Source organism: Nannospalax galili, unplaced genomic scaffold (assembly GCF_000622305.1).
Source record: "Nannospalax galili isolate Female #2095 unplaced genomic scaffold, S.galili_v1.0 scaffold279, whole genome shotgun sequence".
Lineage (NCBI taxonomy): Eukaryota > Metazoa > Chordata > Mammalia > Rodentia > Spalacidae > Nannospalax > Nannospalax galili.
In genome coordinates this window covers 2,034,917-2,057,517 of record NW_008343971.1, presented here as the reverse complement: position 1 = coordinate 2,057,517, position 22,601 = coordinate 2,034,917, and the positions used below count along the sequence as shown (strand labels likewise).

The 22,601-nt window shown below is 41.1% G+C and overlaps 1 protein-coding gene across 1 annotated transcript in view; it reads right to left on the bottom strand.

Annotated features, from left to right (window-relative positions):
- The window catches only part of Dnah6 (dynein axonemal heavy chain 6), a 317,890-nt gene that overhangs the window by 161,262 nt on the left and 134,027 nt on the right, over positions 1-22,601 (bottom strand). The window contains exons 32-38 of the mRNA XM_008840298.1: positions 21,570-21,677; positions 12,091-12,646; positions 10,849-10,971; positions 5,107-5,289; positions 4,273-4,416; positions 2,681-2,902; positions 1,289-1,436 (exon numbers count right to left, since the gene is read on the bottom strand). Coding sequence (XP_008838520.1) covers positions 1,289-1,436; positions 2,681-2,902; positions 4,273-4,416; positions 5,107-5,289; positions 10,849-10,971; positions 12,091-12,646; positions 21,570-21,677 — 1,484 coding nt within the window. The remainder of the gene's footprint in view (positions 1-1,288; positions 1,437-2,680; positions 2,903-4,272; positions 4,417-5,106; positions 5,290-10,848; positions 10,972-12,090; positions 12,647-21,569; positions 21,678-22,601) is intronic.

Sequence of the window (22,601 nt, the reverse complement as noted above, 5' to 3'; positions counted from 1 at the left end):
GTTTTTTGTTTGACTTTTTTTTTTTTGAGACAGGGTCTCCCTGTGGCTCCAGCTGGCCTAGAACTTACTGTGTAGACCAGGATGGCTTTGATCTCACAGAGATCCACCTGCCTTTGCCTCCTGCGTGCTGAGATTAAAGGTGTGTGCCACCAGGCCTGGCCCAACTTTGTTGATTTTACACAAGAGAATTCAATGGCTGTTTGAAGAGTTTGGGTGGAGAGAGGATGTGCCATCAAGTGGCAGAGTCGTGAAGATGTTTTCTGCTGAAGGCCATTGTGGTGGTTGATCATCATTGTCACTTTGTCTAGATCTGGAATCACCTAGGAGACACATGTCCAACTGTCTGCAAGAGTGCTTCCAGAAGGGATCAACTGAGAAGACCCATCCTAAATGTGGGTGGCATCCCATGGACCAGAGTCCCAGGCTGAATAAAAATGCCAAGATGGAGAAAGAGCACCAAGCACCTGCAGTCATCTCTGCCTCCTGGCCGTGCATGCAGTGTGACCAGCCCTCCCACTGCCATCCCTTCCCACCATGATGAACTAGACCCTCAGGTGTTTTGTCACAGCAATGACAGAAGTAACTGACACAGTGGTGGTAGAAATAAATAACTTGCTTATTACAGTACGATATCTAACACAGGAAAAAGTACCATTAACAAATATGGTTTGTCTCCACCAAAACTCCTGTTGAGACAGAGTCCACAATGTGACAGAGTTGGAGCCTTTAAGAGAGATTATTGCTTTTCACACAGGACCTAGTTTGTTACCACGAGATGGGTTGTTGCAAAGTGAGTTAGTTTTCCTACAAGCTCTCTCTCTCTCTCTCTCTTTTTTTTGAGACAGGGTCTCCCTGTAGTCCCAGCAGGCCTAGAACTCACCATGTAGAGCAGGCTGGACTCAATCTCACAGAGATCCACTTGCCTCTGCCTCCCAAGTACTGGGATCAAAGACCACCATCCACTGCCCCAGCTTGCCCTCTTCCTGCCCCTTTCTCCCACACGTGTTCCTGCCTTTCCTGTTACCCACCATGAGGCTCTCACCAGAAGCTGATGCTGGCACCATGCTATTGGACATGTACAACTGTGAGCTACAGAAACCTTCCTTCTTTGTAAAGTAACTAGTCTCAGATACTTTATTATAGCAACACAAATCAGACCAACCTGAACCTTTACAAATAAATTAAGTACGGAGTACATGTAGTTGTCATTTCATAACATATACTATTTATGTCATTTGTTTGCCAAATGAATAATTTGTGTGAAACAAATTACAATGATAATTCTTACCTAGAATATTTTTTCTTTTTCTTTCCAGTTTTGACTCAATGATCTCTTGTGTCCTTGCAGATGAAGTTTGGGCAGAAAAATTTAGATACACAGGGACATAGCCAGATGATTCTTGAATTCTATTTAGCAATCCTCTTGCAATAACAGACTTTAAATTAAAAAGAGTATGTTAATTGGTTCCATATTCAATATCATATTTTTCAGTAGCTTATATTAGTCATGACTCAGTACAGTGAATGAGAAACAGGATAAAAGGAGGATGGTTGGATCCAGATGGAACTGGTTGGTGTTCTCTTGCTGGACGTTCCTTTCAGTTATATTTATCAGAACCAAAATAAAAATCCATTCTCATCAGCTCCAGCTCAGCAAAAGTTATATCACAGCACCTTGTACCTTGCTTTACTACCAGACGAACCTCATAATGAAGGGGACCCATACTGCTTTAAAAAACTCTATTTGTTTATTATTTATTTAGTCTCTCTCTCTCTCTCTCTCTCTCTCTCTCTCTCTCTCTCTCTCTCTCTGCCATGATGTGTATGTGAAGGTCAGAGAACAATCTGTGGTAGTTGATTCTCTCCTTCCACCATGTGGGTCCTGGGGACTGAACTCAAGTCGTTGGGCTTGCTTGGTGGCAAGCCATCTTGCTCGGCCACATTTCTTTCCTTTTTTATTTTTTTAAGATTTGTTTATTGCCTTTATTTATGTGTATATGTGTGTCTACAAGAGTTTCTGTGACCCACATATGTGCAGTGCCCATGGAGGCCAGCAGCTTTGGATTCCCTGAAACTGGAGTTACAGGGAGTTATGAGTTGCCTGAGAGGGGTGTGGGAACTGAACCCAGTCTTCTGCAAGAGCATCAGTTAGTGCTCTTAAACTAGCCCCTGGCCCACATTTCTTATAAAAATAACTTATAAGGTGAACAGTGAATCCTTGCTTGTGTGGAATCCTCTATGTGTTTTTTTCTCCGTTTTTCCTCCCAAACATTTGAATGACATTTTGGCTGTGGCTGTGTCAGCTAGAAGTAAACAGGAAACAGGATGGAAGGACCTTCGTCAACAGTCTGTCAGGAACACAACTGCTCTGGTTCACCCAGTCAGTGTGGCGGCAACCCAGAAACATCAACGGGTGGGAGACAAAAGCCCTGAACCAAAGCCCGGCCTGTTAGGTCTGGTTTTTATATGACACCAACCCAAGGATTTATTCAGAAACTAACAGCTTGGGATAATTTCAGGGTCAACATAGATTTAGCACAGTTACATTCTTCCCCCTAAAGTGATAAAAATCTAAAAAAATTTTCCCCTGGTAAATGATGTATTATTTGTTGTGTCAACAATTCTAAGTCCACAGCGTCCTGATTTTTGGACAGAGCTCCTGTCTGATGCCAGCCAGTACCTTGCCAACTCCAGTTGTTCCAGTGAACAACACGGAATGCCTGACTGCCAGTAGTTTCTCCATTAAATATCCATAGCGCACTGTGTCCGTTGTGGGGACCAGCATCTCAAAGAATGGAATATCCTTGCTGTACTTGAAGGTAGGTATGATTCGTTCCCAGGGATCCAGGCGTTTGGCGTCAAAGTCTAAATGAACGCTCCACAGATCTCCAGAGCTGGGAAGCTGGAGTATAAAATCAAACACCCCTTTCAGCAGGCAACTGACAATACTGTCTAATGAAAATAGATACAGTCACAAAGGCAGCCCAAGAACATGAATGGATTTGTATTTCTTTTTCTTTATGGGAGGTTCTGCTGGCTTTGTCACTTTCCACCTTATTATTTGGACAAAGAGCGATTGGCCAAAGCAGCCAGGGGGCTGAGTTAGGGGCTGCAAGACTAGAAGTCCTAAATGAAGCCTCCCTATGCCATGCGTGGGCTGGGTTTGGAGGTGCTCCATGGGCACCTATGGGACCTTCCCCATGTGGGAAGACCCTGATGTTTCGCGGTAGGCCTGAGAGCCTATGGGGCCTGAGAGCCGAGGAAACTTAAAGAGTCTGAGAATCTACAGAGAGAGTGCTGTTCTCAGTACTGTTCCTGTAGATTATGGGCGCAGCGAACACAGCTCTGGGCCTGCTCTAATAAAGCAACAGTTGTCTAAAAGCAGTGGAATCCTGGGAACAGAGGACAGTAAGGGCCAATTTATGTTTGGATAACCTGGGGATGAAATAGCTATCTGGCATGGGCCAAGATGCCTAATGCTAGACATCTGGAGGGTTGAGTCAGCACAAAATGACTGACAATGGATGCCCATGGACCCTGATATTAAACAGTGATGTAATATGTTATGCCACTATTTTGGCATAATGCCATTTTTCTGTGATTCTGTAAATACAGTCTTGAGGTCAGAATTCTGAGCCCTTCAGTTTCACCAGCCTGCTGTCTATGTCTTCTATAGGCCTATACACCTACCTCTGTGTGGCCTGTGTACAGGAGGGTATGTGCAAAACATATACAAATATCCCATTTTATAGATTGCAGAGTTTGGAGTCCATGGGAGAATCTGAACCAGTTCCCCATGAATATTGAAAGACAACTGTACACACATATCTATTTTCATATAATCATGAGTACTCGTACTTCGAGTTTCAATCCAATAACACAGTGTTCATTAGAATCTTTCTTCTGTGTTTGCAGATCTCTAATGGTGAGCAATCTGGTTGTCATAACACATTTGTTCAATCTTAGGGTGCATTAAAATCACTAGCCAATCACACTACGAAGGGAACATTTGCTAATTGGGATTCAATATTCATCTCCAGCACAGGAGCCTTAATGTATTGCATATCTTACCGTCTTCAAATGGCTGGGAAAGGACTCCTAAAGTTGTTGTTGTTGTTGTTTTTAAATACAGTGATGTAAAAGGTAATAATTAAAAAATCTTCCCAATGAATAGCTTATTTCTGTAGCAGGATTAAAGCTATTAAAGTTTTAATATTAAGTTTTTAATTTTAAGTATTCAAAATTATGATGTTACACTCATTTGTTCCTCACCCTGGCATCAGGATTATCATCAAACTGTGTTCTAATAAATGTATCAAAATAATCCCAGTAGTTTTCAGTTAAGTTTCCACCTAAAGACCATAAATAACAGAATACAAACGTCTGGCACAGCACAGTGTTCAGTTTCTTTTGCTCCTGAAAGAATAAAGAGAAGCAGTGTAAATATTTTATAAACCAAAGGAACAAAACCCTAAATTATAGTCTTGGGGCTTCTGTCTTATTTAGACTCATGTGTTTAATGGTTCACGAGATGGTGCTTCCTTAGCTACATACGGGGACATGACGGAAAATGAAAGCAAGACTCAAGCAGAAGGCACATCCCAAGGCTGTCTTCACCTGCTTATCATAACGGATGCCTGCATGAGGTAAGAATGCTGAGAACTGGGACTGTGCTGATGAGCACCAGGGAACTGAGAATTGAGTAGAGGAACAAACTACAAACACTCTACTATTCTTTATAACTTTGAGATTCTTTGAGTCCAATCATAGTCATTAGCTGCGTGAAAAATTAAATTAGAAATCAAGTGATCACGTTTTAGATAATCTGGTGTTTTTATTTGCAAAGAATCGTACAAAACAATATTATTTTCCTAGTTTCATAGTAATAAGAAAACTTCACATAGGGCTGGCAAGATGGCTCAGTGTGTAAAAGCTCTTGCCTTGGAAGCCTGACAAAGTTTTGGTCCCCCAAAACCATGGTGGGAGGAGAGAACTGACTCCTGAAAGTTGTCATCTGATCTGCACTGTGGCATGCACACACCAGCACTCCCACACACATACGCACATGCTAATAATAAATTCAAAAAACAAAACCAAGTTTCATACCATTGCCATGCTAATTCCATCACTGCTAAGCAGCAAAGACTCCAATAAGCAGCAGAGTGTGGTGACTTTGCTGATGTCTACCTGGGGGATAGCTTGGCTGCACTTTTTATTGATAAAACGTAGCCCGTCATCAACATAATGCTGGAAAAGTTTTAATAAATATTCTTGGGCTTCCTCATTCAGCTGAAAATGAAAGAAACAGATAATGTTTTAGTAGGTTCTTAATGAAGATGAAACAAATGATTAAACTTAGAGGCTGTTTATGCACATTTCAATGTATTTGGTACTAAAAGTTGTTAGCAACACAACATATGAAAGAAATTTCAAGGAAGCCCATGACCCTGGTGCATAGAGGGACTACTGGGCTCTGAGAATGCACTACTTCTTTGTTCTGTGAAGAGTCCTGGGGTGTTCACTTTGTGATTAGCTCTGAAGGTACCAGTGCATGTTTCATAAGCCTTTGTATACAGTCCTTCACAGCTAAGAACGACAGAACAGAGTAGCAGAGAAGGTGCCTCAACACCTCTGTAAGGCACAAGGAGTTATCTCCGAAGGTCTAAAACTGAACTTAACCCCTTAATACTGTATCCAAAGTCCAGCCTGAGTTTCTTTCCAGCATGCACATCAAGTGGCTCACAGCCACCTATAACTCCAGGTACAGGGGATCTGACACCCCTTTCTGGCCTCCTTGGCACCTGAACTCACACTTACCCACATGTCCACCTCACATGCATATATGCACAATTAAAAATAAAAAAACAAAACCTTAAAAGGAAGAGGTAAAACTGTCTTTATTTAAAATGACATGGTTATCTACGTATAAAATCCTTCCCCCAACTGACAAAATAAAACAGAACTAAGAAGCAATTATGCAGTAAAGTTGTAGGATACAAAGAACACATACAAGTCAATTAGATTCTTACATATTAACAGGAACACCTGGCATCTACATTTAAAATGCATAACCGCATCACATTAGCAACAAGAAACAAATAACTATAAATCAAACCAAACATGTACTAGATCTATACGAGAAACAGACAATATTCTGATGACCTAAACCAAAGATCTGAATAAATACTGAGATATATCACATTCATAGATAAGAAGAGTAAACAGGTTTAAGAAGTCAGAGTCATTAAATTTCATATATAAATTCATCTGACACAATGTCAATCAAAATTCCAGAAAGTTACTTTGTAGATAGTAACAAATTGATACTAAAATCCATAAGAAGAAAGACTGGGAACATTCAACACAATCTGGAGGACTGATGTCACCCAGAGTGTTTAGTACAAGGTTTAGTTCAAAGCTAGAGTAATAAAGATAATGTGGCAGTGAAAAAAACTACACCAGTGAAACAGGAGAGAGCGTGCAGAAGCCCGGTGCTAGTCCAGGCCTGTCATTCCAGCACTTGGTAGGCTGAGGCAGGAGGACTGTGAGTTTAAGACCAACATGAGCTACATGACAAGATCTTGTCTGCAATCCACCCCCTACATACTAGAACAGAACAGAGAGCTCAGAAACAGATCCCCACAAATATAGTGAACACTTCTTTAACACAGAGCAAAGGTAAGAGTTGAAGAAATGGCTCAGCTGTCAAGAACATATGCTGTCCTTTCAGAAGACCGGGGTTCAGTTCCCAGCACCCACACAGTGGCTCACAACTGTCTGTAAGTCCTGTTCCAGGGGATCTGATGCCCTCTTCTGACTTCGACTTCCACAGGCACTGCATGCACACGGTGCACTGACATACATGCAGACAAAGCATACATACCCATAGAGTACAAGCAAACCAAATTTAAAAAGAACAAGGGCAAAGCCACATGTGGCGGCACATGCCTGTAATCCTAGCACTTGGGAGGTAGAGGTGGAAGGAGGATCAGGTCTTCAAGGTCATCCTCAGCTACATGGTCAGTTTGAAGCCATGAGACCCTATCTCAAAAACAACAGCAACAACAACAAAAGCCAAGAAAAATAAAAAAAAGCAAAGGCACTCCAGTGGACAAAGGATAACATTGTCTTTTACAAATTATAGTTGGTACAAATTAATTTCACACACTAATAGGTTTCATAGGTTTCTGTACACATGTATATTGTCTCTATCTACCCAGCTCCGCTCTCCATCCTCCCTGCTCCTCCTCGCTCTTCCCTCAACAGTCTTTAGGGTTGGTTTTTTTTTTTTTTTTTTCGTTTTTGAAGCAGGGTCTCCCTGTAGCCCCAGCTGTCCTGGAACCCACTACGTAGACCAGGCTGGCCTTGAACTCACAGAAATCCGCCTGCCTCTGCCTCCCAAGTGCTGGGACTACAGGCATGCACCACCACCCCTGGCTTGCAATCTTTAGGATTTTTTAAAACAGTCTTTTCAATAAGTGGTACCAGAACAGCTGAATATTCACAAAATGAAAACAAATAAACAAAGAAAACCAATATAAAACCAAATGAATCCAGACACTAACCTTAGACCCCTTACGAAAATGAATTCAAAATTTATATTTTATAAACCACAAAATACAAAACTCGTAGAAGACAACATAAGGGAAACTGAGGCAGCCTTAGGCTTGAGAAAGAGTTTTTAGATACAACACCAATAATATGATAGATGAAAACATTTGATGTTGGACCTCATTAAAATTAAAAGCTTCTGCTCTGTGAAAGACGCTGTTCAGAGGGAAAAAATGGAAAGATTATGTAGTCTGAGGAGAAATCAGAGCATTTTTAGAAGAATAAAAAAGCCACAGCCCAGAAAGAAACATTTTCAAAAGACAGAATTTGAAAAAAACTGTGTCAAAATGTACAAAAAGTGCTCTCTCTCCTCTCTCTCTCTTCTCTCTCTTCTCTCTCCTCTCTCTCCTCTCTCTCTCCTCGCTCTCTCTCTCTCTCTCTCTCTCTCTCTCTCTCTCTCTCTCTGGAGATATAGTTGTATATAGCTGAGGCTAGCTTTGAACTTGATATGCAGTTGATGCAGGTGCTGAATTCCTGCCTTTGCTTCCCAAGCACTGTGATTGCAAGCTTGTGTGGCTCTGTCTAGTTTACAAACAACACTTGACATCAACAGTAAAAAAACAACCCAAAAGGTCTGGTGTGGTCGTGAACACTTTTAATCTCAGAACTTGGGAGGCAGAAGCAGGCAGATCACTGTGAGTTGGAGGCCAGCCTGGTCTACATAGTGAGTTCCAGATCAGCCAGCAGTTACATAGTGAGACCCTGTCTCAAAACAAAATAAAACAAAAACCAAAACAAAGAAACAAACAAAAATACCAATTAAATAATGGGCAACAATCTTCCTCAATAGGCACTTTACGAAAGATGATATACAGATAGCGAACAAGCATATTAAAAGATACTTGAGTCATATTCCATATCTGCATATTAAAATAAGACATCGCTCTATCTGCCTGTTAACATGTGTAAGATCCAAAGCACTGAAAATACCAATACTGCTAGGTATTTAAGTGAGAGCTGCTCTCTGCCATTGCTGGTATAAATACAAAATGATGCCGCGACTTTGAAAGACCGTCTGGAATTTCTTATAATTGAATGTATATCATGTGACCCAGTAACTGTACTTCTACTAATTTATCTAAATCTGTTAAAATGTCAGAAAAACCTGCACACTGGTATCTGGCAGTTTTTAAAAACAATGACTCAAACTCCAAGTATCCAAAGTGTCTTTTATTGTGAATGGATAGATAAGCTGTGGTATATCCACACAATGGCGTATTCCTCAGTGATAAAGAGAAGTGAGCCCTTAAACCACAGAAGGACACGAAGCCACCTAACTGCATATTACAAAGTTTAAAAAAAGCCAGTTTCAAAAGATCATATACCATGTAATCCCAACTGCCTGACAGTAAAAAGGTAATTGATTGCTAGGGGGTTGAGGGGTGGGGAAGAGGATGGACAGCCACAGCATAGAGGAATCTGAGGGTAGTGACGTGCAGAACTAGAAGAGCAGATGCATAGTGTTACATATTTAAAACCCCCACGCACCATACAACACAGAATGAACCCTACCAGAAACCATGTTAATAATAATACATTGGTACCGAGTCACTATAACAAGTCTATCACATCAATGCAAGATGCTAACACTGAGGGAAACTTGGGGAGGGAGCACACAAAAGATTCTCAGTACGGTCTTTTCAACCTTCCTATAAACACAAAACTGTTGTAAAGATAACAAAGTCTGTTGGTTTAAAACAGCGACTTTGGGGGCTGGAGAGATGGCTCAGCAGTTAAGAGCTCTTGTTGCTCTTGCAAAGTTTGGTTCCTAGTATCATTGGATGGCTCACAACTGCCTGTAACTCCAGCTCTAGAGGGATCCAACACCTCTGGCCTCTGCAGGCACCTGAACTCACGTGGTGCATATATTCACACACAGACACACAGACACACAGACACACAGACACAGACACACACAGACACACACGCAGACACAGACACACACAGACACACACACAGACACACACACAGACACACACAGACACACAGACAAACACAGACACACACAGACACACACAGATCCCTCTTCTGGCCTCTGTAGGCAACACACTCATGAGCATATACCTACACACAGACACACAGACAGACACACAGACACACACACACACACACACACACACACAATTAAAAATAATAAAAATCTTTAAAAAACCTGCGGTGACTTCAGGGGACTAGAGAGATGGCTCAGCAATTAAGAGCTCTTTCCTGCTCTTGAAAACGACCAGTTGGGTGGCTCACAACTGCCTGTAACTCCAACTCCAGGGAATCTGACACTCTCTTCTGACCTTCCCCAGCACCTAAACACACACATGTACACATATATGTGTGCACACACACATACACATAAATGAAAATAAATAATTTTAAAGTGACTTCAGGAAGTCTTAATATAGCATGATAGCTCATGATAAACTCTCAATTCTGAGAATTAATGGGGTAATATGAATCTAGACCAAAGTATTTTAACAATGTTGATGCTAATGGAGGATGAGAACAACATTTCTCCTTATCTTTGAGGTAAAGAGGCAGGGAAGAGGATGGCGCCCTCAGACTGGGGACGGGGCTGTGGGAAACACGGTAAAAGACTTCTGGTCCACCTAATGTCAAGAGAAAATCCTGTTTTAGAATGGAGAAAGTTCAGAGGTAGTGTGGAGTGGCGTTGTCCTGTTACTGTTGTTTTGCTGTGCTGGGAACTGGCGTGAGGACAGGAAGGTATAAGCTTCCCTTCACCTTCGCAGAGCAGCGCCCGAGGTGACAATGAGTCTCGGGTTCTGCACCTATTATCAAGGCAGGAGGCAGATCTTTTCCTTCTGACTCTGAGAGGTGTTAGGGGCTCCTAAAATCTAAAACCCAGTCCGTGTTTGGATTTAAATATTCTTTCTTCATTGGGATTTCCTCTCAGTACCGTTGTCACGACTCTCACAAAACAGGTTGACTTGCGCTGTGTTGTGCGGGGCGGGAAGGCGTGGCTTCTGTTGGTCCTTGAGAGGAACCAGTCTGCAGAGAAACAGCACCAAGAGGGCCGGAAACAAGTGACTAGGTGAGGCAACAGAGGGACAGACTTCTGGGGATAAATACTCCTGGAGGCTCCAGGGATTCTCAGGGAGAGAGACAAGACAAAACACGGATTTCTCCTAAGCATAATGCTGCCATAGCCTACTGCTGTTTGTGTACCCCAGAGCAACAAGAGTCCGCCTACATGGAGGCAGACGCGGAAGGATATCCTGGTCCACCTACTTTTTTAGAAACACCAGTCATCCACGTCTTAACATAAGGCATCCATTTCAGTTCTTCAGGATCCACAAACACCATTCCGCATCGGCTGACGGTTGCAGGGGAGGCCACCCTGAGATCTTGTACCTGAAATTGAGAAAAGTTAAACAGAAAACAGGTAACAGGCTACTTTTGTATCCCTCCAATGTCAGTTCGTGAGTCACACTTTTGAAGTTTAAACTTACACAGAAAGGCTTTTTGTAGAGGACAGTGGAAGAACAATATGCATTTTGAAATGGAAAAGGAAAGTTAGGTGAGGTTTAAGGTGGATATTACCAAAGTATTATTATTTTTGAGAAAGGGTCTTACTGTGTAGTCTGGGACTCACAATATAGACCAGGCTGGCCTCAAATATACAGAGACCCACCTGCTTCTGCCTCCCAAGTGCTAGAATTAAAGGCATGTACCACCACGCCCAGCATATTACCAAATTCTTAAAAGTAGCAGTAGGTGTGGCTTTTCCCTTTTATTCTCCTTACTTCCCTCCCCCATTCTTGTGTTCCAAAACTCTATCCAAACACCTAGGGACAAGGAGGTATTCATTCAGTATTTGATGAATGGGTAGAACCCAGGTGGTATTTTACCTGAAATTTTGTAGCTGTATTGGATTCCCATCCTTCTTACAATCCCTCACAAAGTATTCAGTATTCCTACACAGTGAGATAATTTATTCACAGAATAGCTAACAAGAGTTTTACTTAGAATTTAAAATTATGTAAACCACATTCATATCTGCCTCCAAAAGACAGCAGGTGTTGGGAAAGCTGAAGTTAATTCTATTTCTTCATCCTCCCTCCTCCCTCCCTTCCTTCCCTTCCCCTCCCCTCCCTTCCTTTCTTCCTTCCTTCCTTCCTTCCTTCCTTCCTTCCTTCCTTCCTTCCTTCTTTCTGGCTATAGGGTCTCCCTGTAGCCACAGCTGGCCTGGAACTCACTATGTAGACCAGGCTGACCTCAATCTCACAGAAATTCACCTGCCTCTGCAGGTTGGGATGAAAGGTATGAGCCACCACACTTGGCTCTATTTCTATTTTATAAAGAGAAACAGTAACATTTGACAGGCTTTGCCAGGATTACAAAAAGATAACAAGTACTTCATAAGTAAATAAAATACTACCAGTAAATGATATATCAGTATAAGAATAGTTTCTTAACATACAGTATGCCAATTTAATGAATATTTCACTTCCCAGTAAGGCACACATTTACCTCAAAAAGCATGTGGATTTGAGGTGTGAGTTTAATCCTTTCACTGTTAGCCAGGCAAAGCATCTTGTTATCATCCAACACCGTATTCATGTTTTCAATCCAAAGAGCATCCACTGGCCCATCACTGATGATCCATTTATGGTCTTCTGAAGTATCATTTACAGCTGCTCGGACACTTAGTGCCATCAAACCATCCTTCCATTCCAGGGTTATGTTATTAACTTCACCATATAATTCACCCATTGTGATGGATTTTGGATTAAGAACAAAGGTTTTAACTGGTTGATAAAAGGGATTTCCTGTGTCAAGTTTTTCCAAATTCCTTAAAGCTTCTGCTAATATTCGGTAGACTGTGGTCTTGCCACCTCCTGTGGGTCCGACTAACATTACGCCATGCCTCACAAGCATTGTTTCATAGAACTGTATTACTTTTTTAACCATACATATCTCAGGCTGAAGGTTTTGTCCAACCATGACATCCACAATTGTGGACTGCAAAATGCCGTAATCATGTTCTGGGATTTGGACTCCAGGAAAAAGGTCAGATATGATTCCACTGGAAAAAACAAAGATGAAGTCAGTTAGGAGTCACTGGCCATTGACATTTTCCCACACTTGTTATAATTAATTGATTCTTTTCTATAGTACAAGTCTGTCCTATGGGCTGTGTCAGAATCTCTTTCTTGTGAACTCTTATGTGTATTGTATGTGATTTCATTTCCTATACAGTAGACCAGGATTTGTTTGAGGATGAGCAATTTTACTTGTTTCTAGTAAACAAGTATAATAAAAGTACCAAACATAGAGGTGATAAGTTTATCAGTGGATTTAAAAACATTTCTGGAAGCATTATATAGATTTAAAGTCATATGTGGATATGAGAAAATAACTGGAAATTAAAACAGAAACTTACTAGTAGCTAAAAGAGAGAAAGAAAAGAGTTGTGAAACTTCTATGAGAAACAGTTCGTATGAGATGTTTCTATGGAAAGAAAGAAGCTAAGTCACCACTACATAATAGAAATACAAATACACTTGAGGTACAGTGAAGACCTTATACACACAACACACACAATATGAGAGTTGAATTGAAAGAAACAAACAAAAAAACCACCAAAAACTACTGATAACTGCATAGATATATGTATGGAAAATAAAAGTAAAAATAACATTCACGACAATAAAACATGACTCAGCAGCAGATAATATTTATAGAGTTACGATTAAGTCTGGAAACCTTGGCTGCTTAGCCAAGCAGTATCATAGTGTAAGTGTGTAGAGGGGATGAAAAATAACACTGCATATTCTCATTCCTCTGTTACTTAATATCTAAAACTGACAAACCAAGAAATGGTCTAAGCATGGAACTTATAAAAAGTATGGGTGTGTGTGGGGGGGACCTGAGAGATGGTTCAATGGTTAAGAGCACTGGCTGCCCTTGTAGAGAACCTGGATTCAGTTCCCAGCACCCACAGGAGGCTAACAACCCATCTGTAACTCCAGTTCTGAAGAATCTGACACCCTCTTCTGGCCTCCATGGGCATTGCATAACACCAGTGTATTTACATACACAGAGACAAAAATGCTCATACACATAAAAACAATTAAAAAAAATAAATAAAAAGAAAGTACAAACGAAACAGTAAAACAAATAAAAGAGTTGAGAGCTCCCACATCCCCTTCTCCTTCTAGCCTTGGGCACAGGCCCATTTCTTCTCTTGGTACCCCAGACCTCTGGACTACCCTCTTGGCCCAGATCTCCCCACGGCTTCCTGATCCTTTGTACCCAGACCAACCCAATTCTTCAGTCTACTTCCCTAGAGACCTCACAGCCTGCCCGGACTCCCAACTTGCATTTGCACATCTGAGACCAGGCTTCCACCCTGACTCTCCCCACCTCCAACTGGCCTGGGATTCCTGAGACCAGCCTCCTCCCTTGACTGTCTGAGAGAGCCTGAATCCTACCTCTACCTAGCAAGCCACCCAAATTGTACTGTGCCTGCTTCTAGAGGGACCCAGACCTTAGGAGGAAGCCTGAGAGCATCTGATCCTCGTCTGATTTGGGCCTCTGTGGGAACTTCTGAACAGCTGGACTAAAGCTGTTTCAGGCCCCTCCAATATGAAATCAAAAGAGAGAACCTGAAGCCTAGACCAACAAGCTTTTAATATCCAATAAGAAAATAAGAAAGGCACATAAAATATACAAACAGAAAAAAAGGAAGGCTTGAGTTTCACACAAGAATTAGAAACTGATTTTCTTTCATCTACCCCTACCCTGTCCCCTGCTGGCCTCTCTCACAGGTAGGCTACAATTCCTTCACCTCAGGTCCCAGGACTAGCATCCCAAACCAGATTAAATAAACACCATACCATAGATTCCTAACCCAGGTGGTCCCTTTACCGCCATCTTCACAGCCTTTGGATCAGGTAGACAGACCTGCTCAGCCAGGACTCTGGTAAGTCAGATCTAGATCACTGCCTTCCTACCCCATTTCTCTCATCCATCCCCACCCCATCCCTTATCAGCCCCTCTCACAGGTGGGCCCCAATTCCTTCACCTCAGGTGCTGGGACCAGCTTCTCAAACCTGATTAATCACCCTACCATAGATCCCTAAGTCCCGCCTGGGCAGTCCCCTCACTGCCAACTTCCCAGGGTCCCAATCAGGTAGACAGACCTGACCAGTCTACTACACAGCAAGAACTTGAAATACCCACCAATTTGTCTTCCATACCTAAACAAAAAGTAAGTAAGCTACGTAAACAATATTAACAGAACCAAAATTAAATTAAACAAAAACAGTAGACGGTCCTATTGAACACATAACCAACAAAGAACATCTATATGCCCAAAGGGCAATGCAAAACACAAACAATGTGAAAACCCAGGAAAATATGTCCCCAACAAAACCCACGAGTCCCATAGACATGCACAGCATTAAGAACCACCCTGTAGAACCCCAGGGCACAGAATTGAAAAGAACAATCATAAACATGATCAAAGAACTTCAAGAAAACACAGACAAACAACTCAAAGAACTCAAAGAGGAAAGACATAAACTTTTGATGGAAGCCCAAGAATATACAAATATGTGGCTTAATGATATATAAAATGAAAACAATTCATAACTTGAAAAGCTAATTCACTAACAAGATAGAAATAGTGACAAAAACCCAAGTGGAAATGAACATGGGACTGAAAAACTCAATAAACCAATTAGAAACAATGGGAGACAGTCTCACAAGCAGAGTGAATGAAATGGAAAACAGAATATCAAGACTGCAGGATAAAGTTGAAGATCTGGACTCCTCATACAAAGACTATGTAAAATTCAAAAATAAACACAGGAGTGGAATACTCAGGAAATGTGGGAAAGCATGAAATGACCAAATCTACATATTATAGGCATACAGGAAGGAGAAGAAACTCAAACCAATGGCATTGAACAGATCTTCAATAAGATTATAAAAAAATTTCCTAAATTAAGGAAAAATATACCCATAGAGATTCAAGAAGCACAGAGAACACCATTAACACATGGTCAGAACAGAAAGTCCTCAAGACATATCAGAGTAAAAACATTAAATGGACAGAACAAAGAGAGGGTACTGAAAGCTGCTAGAGGAAAAAGGAAAAAACCAAAACAAAACAAGTTATATATAAAGGAAAACCCATCAGAATTACAGTTGACTTGTCAATGCAAGCTATGAAAGCCAGAAGAGCCTGGAACAAAGTATTCCCAGTTCTAAACAACCATGGATACTAACCCCAAATCCTTTATCCAGCAAAACTATCTATCATGGTTGAAGGAGAACAGAAAATTTTCCATGACACAAATAGGCTGAAAGAATTCATGTCTTCCACACCAGCATGACAGAGCATACTTGAAGCAATACAAGGGCTGGAGAAAGGAATGAGTGCACCCAAGAGATGCAGAAAGAACACAAAGAAAGCTATAACAACAGAAGCACAAAATAGGGCCACAAACACTAAGAAATTAAAGTGACAATATACAATACACATATTTCAATAATAACACTAAATATCAATGGCCTCAACTCCCCTGTCAAAAAACACAGGCTGGCACAATGGATCAAGAAAGAAAACTCATCTTTCTGTTGTCTTCAAGAAACTCATCTCACCTTCAAGGATAGACACTATCTTAGGGTGAAAGGATGGAAAAAAATATTCCAAGCAAATGCCCTAAGAAGCAAGCAAGTTTCACATTTTTAATTTCTGACAAAATAGACTTCAAATTAAAACTCATCAGAAGAGATAAGGAGGATTACTTCATTCTAATCAAAGACTTTGGAAAGGCAAGAACAAACCAACCTCAAACCTACTAGAGGAGAAGAAACAACAAAACTCAGAGCACAAATTAATGAAATAGAAACAAAGAAAATAATGCAAAAAAATAATCAATGAATCCAAGAGCTGGTTCTTTGAAAGGTTAAACAGGATAGATAGACCCTTAGCCCAGTTACCCAAAAGAAATAAAGAGCAAATCCAAATCAACAAAATCAGAGATGAAAGGGGAAACATCACAACAGACACCAAAAAAAAAAAAAAAAATCCAAAACATTTTTAGGGAATACTTAAAAAATCTATACTGCATTAAATTTGAAAACCTAAAAGTAATGGATGAATTTGTAAAATCATGGCCACCATGAAAGTTAAACCAAGAGAAGATCAACATCCTAAAAAAACCCATAAAAAATAAGGAAATTGAAACAGTAATATAAAACCTTTCAACTGAAAAAAAGCCCAGATCCAGATGGAATCACAGCAGAATTATACCAGACATTCAAAGAAAATCTACAACCAATACTGCTTAAATTATTCAAAAATATAGAAACAGAGAGCTAGTTTGAATTCAGCAGTTAAGAACACTGGCTGTTCTAGCAGAAGAACCGGGTTCGAATCCCAGCACCCACATGGCAGCTAACAACTGTCCATAACTCTAGTTCCAGGGGATCCTGCAGCCTCTTCTGTCCTCTGTGGGCATTGCATGACATGGGTGCAGTTACCTACATGGAGGCAATATATGCATACACATAAAATAAAAAATAATAAATAAAATATTAAAAAAGAAACAGAGGAAGGACTCCCAAACTCCTTCTATGAAGCCAGTATGACTCTAATATCAAAACCAGGAAAAGAGACAACAAAAAAGAAAGCTATAGACCCATATCCTTAATGAACATAGATGCAAACTGCATAGAGACACACATCAAAAAGATCATCCACCATGATCAAGTCAGCTTTATTCCAGAGATACAGGGATGGTTCAACATATGGAAGTCAATAAATATAATAAAACATATAAATGGATTTAAAGACAAAAACCACATTGTCATCTCAATAGATGCAGAAAAGGCATTTGACAAAATCCAACATGCATTCATGTTAAAGGTCCTAGAAGGAGTTGGTCTGGAGGGAACATACCTCAACATAATTAAAGCTATATACAACAAACCCACAGCCAGCATCATTCTAAATGGAGAAAAATGGAAGCATTCCCATTAAAATCACGAACCAGACAGGGTTGCCCACTCTCTCCACTCCTTGTCAATACGGTGCTTGAAAAAGAGCAATAAGACAAGAGAAGGAAATTAAAGGAGTGATAGTTGGAAAAGAAGAGATCAAATTATCCCTACTTGCAGATGATATGATATTATACATAAGAGATCCCAAAAATTCCACTAGAAAACTGTTAGAATTGATCAATACTTTTGGTAAAGTGGCAGGATAAAGAATCAACTTACAAGAATCAGTAGTCTTTCTATATATCAGTAACAAGCAATCAGAAAAAGCACTTGAGGAAACACTCCCATTCTCAGTAGCTTAAAAAAATTTTAAGGAATAAACCTAACCAAAGACATTAAAGACCTCTACAATGAAAAATTCAAAACTCTCAAGAAAGAAATAGAGCAAGACAATAGGAGACGGAAAGACTTATCATGCTTATGGATTGGTAGAATCAATCCCTATCAAAATACCCATGACATTGTTCACAGAGCTTGACAAAATCATCCTAAAATTCATATGGAATCACAAATGATCCTGGATAGCCAAACTATCCACCGGCTGCCATCAGAAGGTAACGCCCACATTTAGGGTGTGTCTTCCGGCTTTAGATGATCCAATCAAGAAGTTCTCTTTCATTTCAGTTAATCTCAGATCAAATCAAGTTGACACCCAGGATTAGCCATCACAAGACCCAAACATGAATTCATATAATTTCAGTCAACTGATATTCAACAAAGGTGCTAAGAGCACGTACTGGAGGAAAGATAGCATCTTCAACAAATGGTGCTGGCAAAACTGGATCTCCACAGGCAGAAAAATGAAACTTGACCCTTGTCTTTCACCCTGAACAAAAGTCAACTCCAAATAGAAGACCTCAATATAAAACCTGAAACTTGGAAACTGCTAGAAGAAAACATAGGCAGCACCCTCCAAGATACGGGCATCAGAAAGGACTTTCTAAATCAGGCACCAGCTGCTCAGGAACTAAGGTCAAAAATCAGTAAGTGGGACCTCATTAAACTACAAAGTTTCTGTATAGCAAAAGAAACAACCAAGGAAGGGAAGAGGAAACCCACTGAGTGGGAGAAAATTTTCACCAGCTACACATCTGACAGAGGATTAATATCCAAAATACACAAAGAACTCAAAAAAGAAAGAAATAAGAAAATAAATGACCTAATAAAAAGATGAGCAATAGACCTAAACAGAGTTCTCAAACGAAGAAATAAAAATGCTAAGAAGCACCTTAAAAAGCACTCAACATCTTTAATTACAGAAATGCAGATAAACACCACATTAAGATTCCATCTCACCCCAGTCAAATTGGCAAAGATCAAGAGAATGAATGACCCCAAATGTTGGAGAGGATGTGGAGAAAGAGGAACACTCATTCACTGCTGGTGGGAATGCAAACTTGTGCAACCACTATGGAAAACAGTGTGGAGAACCCTCAAAAAAAACTAAAAAGGAACCTACCATATGACCCAGTGATGCCTCTCCTTGACATACACCCAAAGGACTCATCGTGCTGTAGAGATACCTGCACATCCATGTTTGTTGCTGTTCTCTTCCCAATAACTAAGAAATGGAAACAAGCTAAATGTCCCTCAACCAATGAATGGTTAATGAAAATGTGGTACATCTACTCGATGGAGTTCTACTCAGCAGTAAGAAAAGATGAAATTATGAAATTTGCAGGTAAATGGATGGCGCTAGAGAGTGTTATACTAAGTGAAGTAACACAAACGCAGAAAAGCAAGGGACGTATGCTTTCCCTCATTTGCAGATTGTAGCACCAGTTCCTTATATGTGAGTATAGAAATTCTGATGTAACACCAGGAGCCAGGTAAAGGGAAAAGATACATGGAGGAGGTAAAGGTAAAGAAACAACCTGAAAAGGGGATAGTAGGGAACAGATGGTACCTGAGGGAGGTGGAAAAAGTGGGATTAATCAGCAGGGAGGAGAGGGGGGAAGGACATGCAAGGGACCGTGGTGTGGGGGAGGGAGGGAAGTCAGGAGAAGAAAGATGGTGGGAGTCAGGAGGTATTGGGGGGAGGATGGGGGTAATGGGGGCACTGTGACTAGGGAGAGAGGGAGGAGGGAAGCTGGATTGGAGAAAAAAGAGTGGAGATGAGTGAGTCTCAGGGGCGCTAGGAAGCCTAGAGGGAAATGTGATGCCCTAGAAGCCCTATGAGAAATGCACATAGAGTGTCTGAACATTAATACATATGTATACCTGGGAGCTGCTCGGCAGGGAACGCAGTGCCAGATAGAAGAGACCTCCTAGAGTGATAAGCATGCCATACAGCACTCACCAAAGAAGCTTCTTTTTGAAACAGATGGAGGCTGCTGCAGAGTTGCACATCTGGTCAGGCACAGAGAACATACACCTGGGAGATGCCCAGTACTAGGTGACACATCTGCAGTCAAATCTCTACAATTCAGGCTCATGGAACATAGCAGAATAAGGGGCAGAGAGAGGCCTAATGCATCCCTCAATTCTCACCAGTGAGGCTTCCATGTTCATCAGAGTGCAATTCACACAGAGGGCCACAACTGGCCAAGTTTTGGAGACTAAGAGAATGTGGAGTGTAGAATGGTACTCCTATATGGAACTTCCCTCACCCATGGCTCAGGGACCATTGCAGAAGAGGAAGTGGAAAGATTGTAAGAGCCAGAGCTGGTTAATGAACATAGGGAGGTGGAGGCTTCCAGGCCACTGGAGGCTTGCTCGTGTGAGCCTGTGGCAGTGGTGGCGTCAAACATGGGACCCCTATCAGCTCAATTAAACAAGGGCCCAAGGGGGAGGTGAGAAATAGGTGGCAGGCTAGCACTAGAGTGAGAACTATTTGAGACTGATTGCTTCTGGGTGAGGGAGAGTATGACTTACATACTGGATGGGCTGATTAGTTGCCAGTGGATGCATTTATACTGAAGGACATTTGGGTACAAACACTTGAATGAATAAGACTCAGCATGTATGGCAGAGTGCATACATAGGGTTCAGTGGGGGGATGGGGGAGACATGGATGGGGAAGGGGGGTCTGGATTTGAATGGGAAATATATGAAATTTAAAAAGTTCAATAAAAAATGTAAAAAAATAAATAAGTTGAAAATAGAACGCCTTTGGGAAGTGGGATTTGGTGAAAGGCAAGGAAGTGGTGTTTTCCATAAGATTATAAACTATTTTATTTTTAAAAGCAAGCACACATATACTTTGGTAAAACATGAAATTAATTAAAGAGGAAGAAAATATGAAAGCAGTCACATTCTTGTTAAATTCCAAACCTGGCTTTTTTTTTCAGGCCATAAATTTCTCTTAGATCAGGAATTTGTAATCAAATGCTAATTTTTATAATGACACAATTTGGTGATCCTTATTTCGGAGAAAAAAGTAGTGAGAATAACTCAGCAAATCAAGTGTATTTAGTCTAAATTGGTGCTTTTTATCATTTTCTTCTCCCTTTCTTTCAGTTTTTCTTTTTTTGAGATAAAGTCTCATGTAGCCCAGGCTGGCTTTGAAGTGATCTTCCTGACTCCACCTTCCAAGTGGTGGGATCACAGGTGTGTGCCTTAACACCTGGCTGCATTTCTTTTTAAAAATATTTTTAAATTTATTTTTATTTTATGGTATGCGTGTTTTGTGTGCATGGATCTAAGTGCATCCATGTTGTGTAATGCCTGAGGAGGCCAGAGGGAGTTGGAGCCCCTGGAATTGGAGTTACAGATGGTTGTTAGCTGCCATAAGGCTTCTGGGAACTGAACCTGGGTTCTCTGCAAGGGCAACCACTGCTCTTAACCACTGCTGGATGTGTTTCTTAAACTGATGTAGATAGCTCCAGGAGTGAGGAGAAATTCATTGAATTGTTAGAGAGCAAAAAGAACAACTGAAGAACATCCTCTCCATCTGTGTGGAGGCGATGCTTGTCCTGTGACTTCTAGAAGCTTACCTGAACAGAATAGCATCATCTGTGAGGAATTTTGGCAAGTTGGAGTCTCTCAAAGCTCGTATCAGTACCACATCTTCACCGAGGTCTGGGTTCTCTCTTTTCAGAGATCTAGATTCAAGGGAACAATTCACATGACTTTACACGAACATAGGATAGAATGGGCTTTTCTAGAACAGGTCAGGGATTCTGCTTGCAGCAAGTTGTGGAGCATCTCCTTCACCCCCACTGAGATTCCTGCTGGAAGGAGAGACTTGTTTTCCTTTATGTGCTCACTGTCACCTCTGTCAAAGCACAGGGACAAGTTCTGCATTGGCTACATAGCTTAGAGGAGAGTGACAGGGACATCTTCTCAAACATTGCCCCCATCAATCCAGACCTTTTCTAATTAGAGTTTAGAGTTCCCTGAATGTGTCATGATGCCTCTCATCCCTGTCACTTTCTGTCCTCTCTACCCACAATACCTGGCATTCTCTTTTGTTTTTAAAGATTTGTTTTTATTCATGTTTATGTGTGCATCTCTGTGTTCTATGGATGCAATACCTGTGGAGCCTAGAAGAGGGTATCATGTCCCCTGGAGCTGGATGTACAGGTGATTGTGAGGTGTTCAGTGTGGGTGCTGGGAACTGGACTCAACTCCTCTGGAAGTGCTAATAACCACTGAGCCTTGTCTCCAGTCCCTGGCCTGTTCTTATCACCCTTCAAAACCTAGCCCAGTTACCCTGTTCTCTAGAAAACTAACATACAACAAACCTCTGGCACAGCCCCATTGTTCTCCTTACCCCACTGTGTGACTATATGACTGCACACTTGCTGTTCTTACCCATGGAGCTGCAGTTCTGTTCTTTGAATGCAAATAGAGCTAAACTTAGTTTACTAGTGCTTACACACAGTGCTGTAAGGAGGAGAAATATTGATTCTGGTAGGCTAAGACCGAGAACAGAGTGGAGCAATGGTGGAGAGACTTGTGCTAAGCTTCAGGAGTCAGGCCCAGGAGGTACCGAACAGGGCTCAATGAGTCCTGTTCTGAGAGAA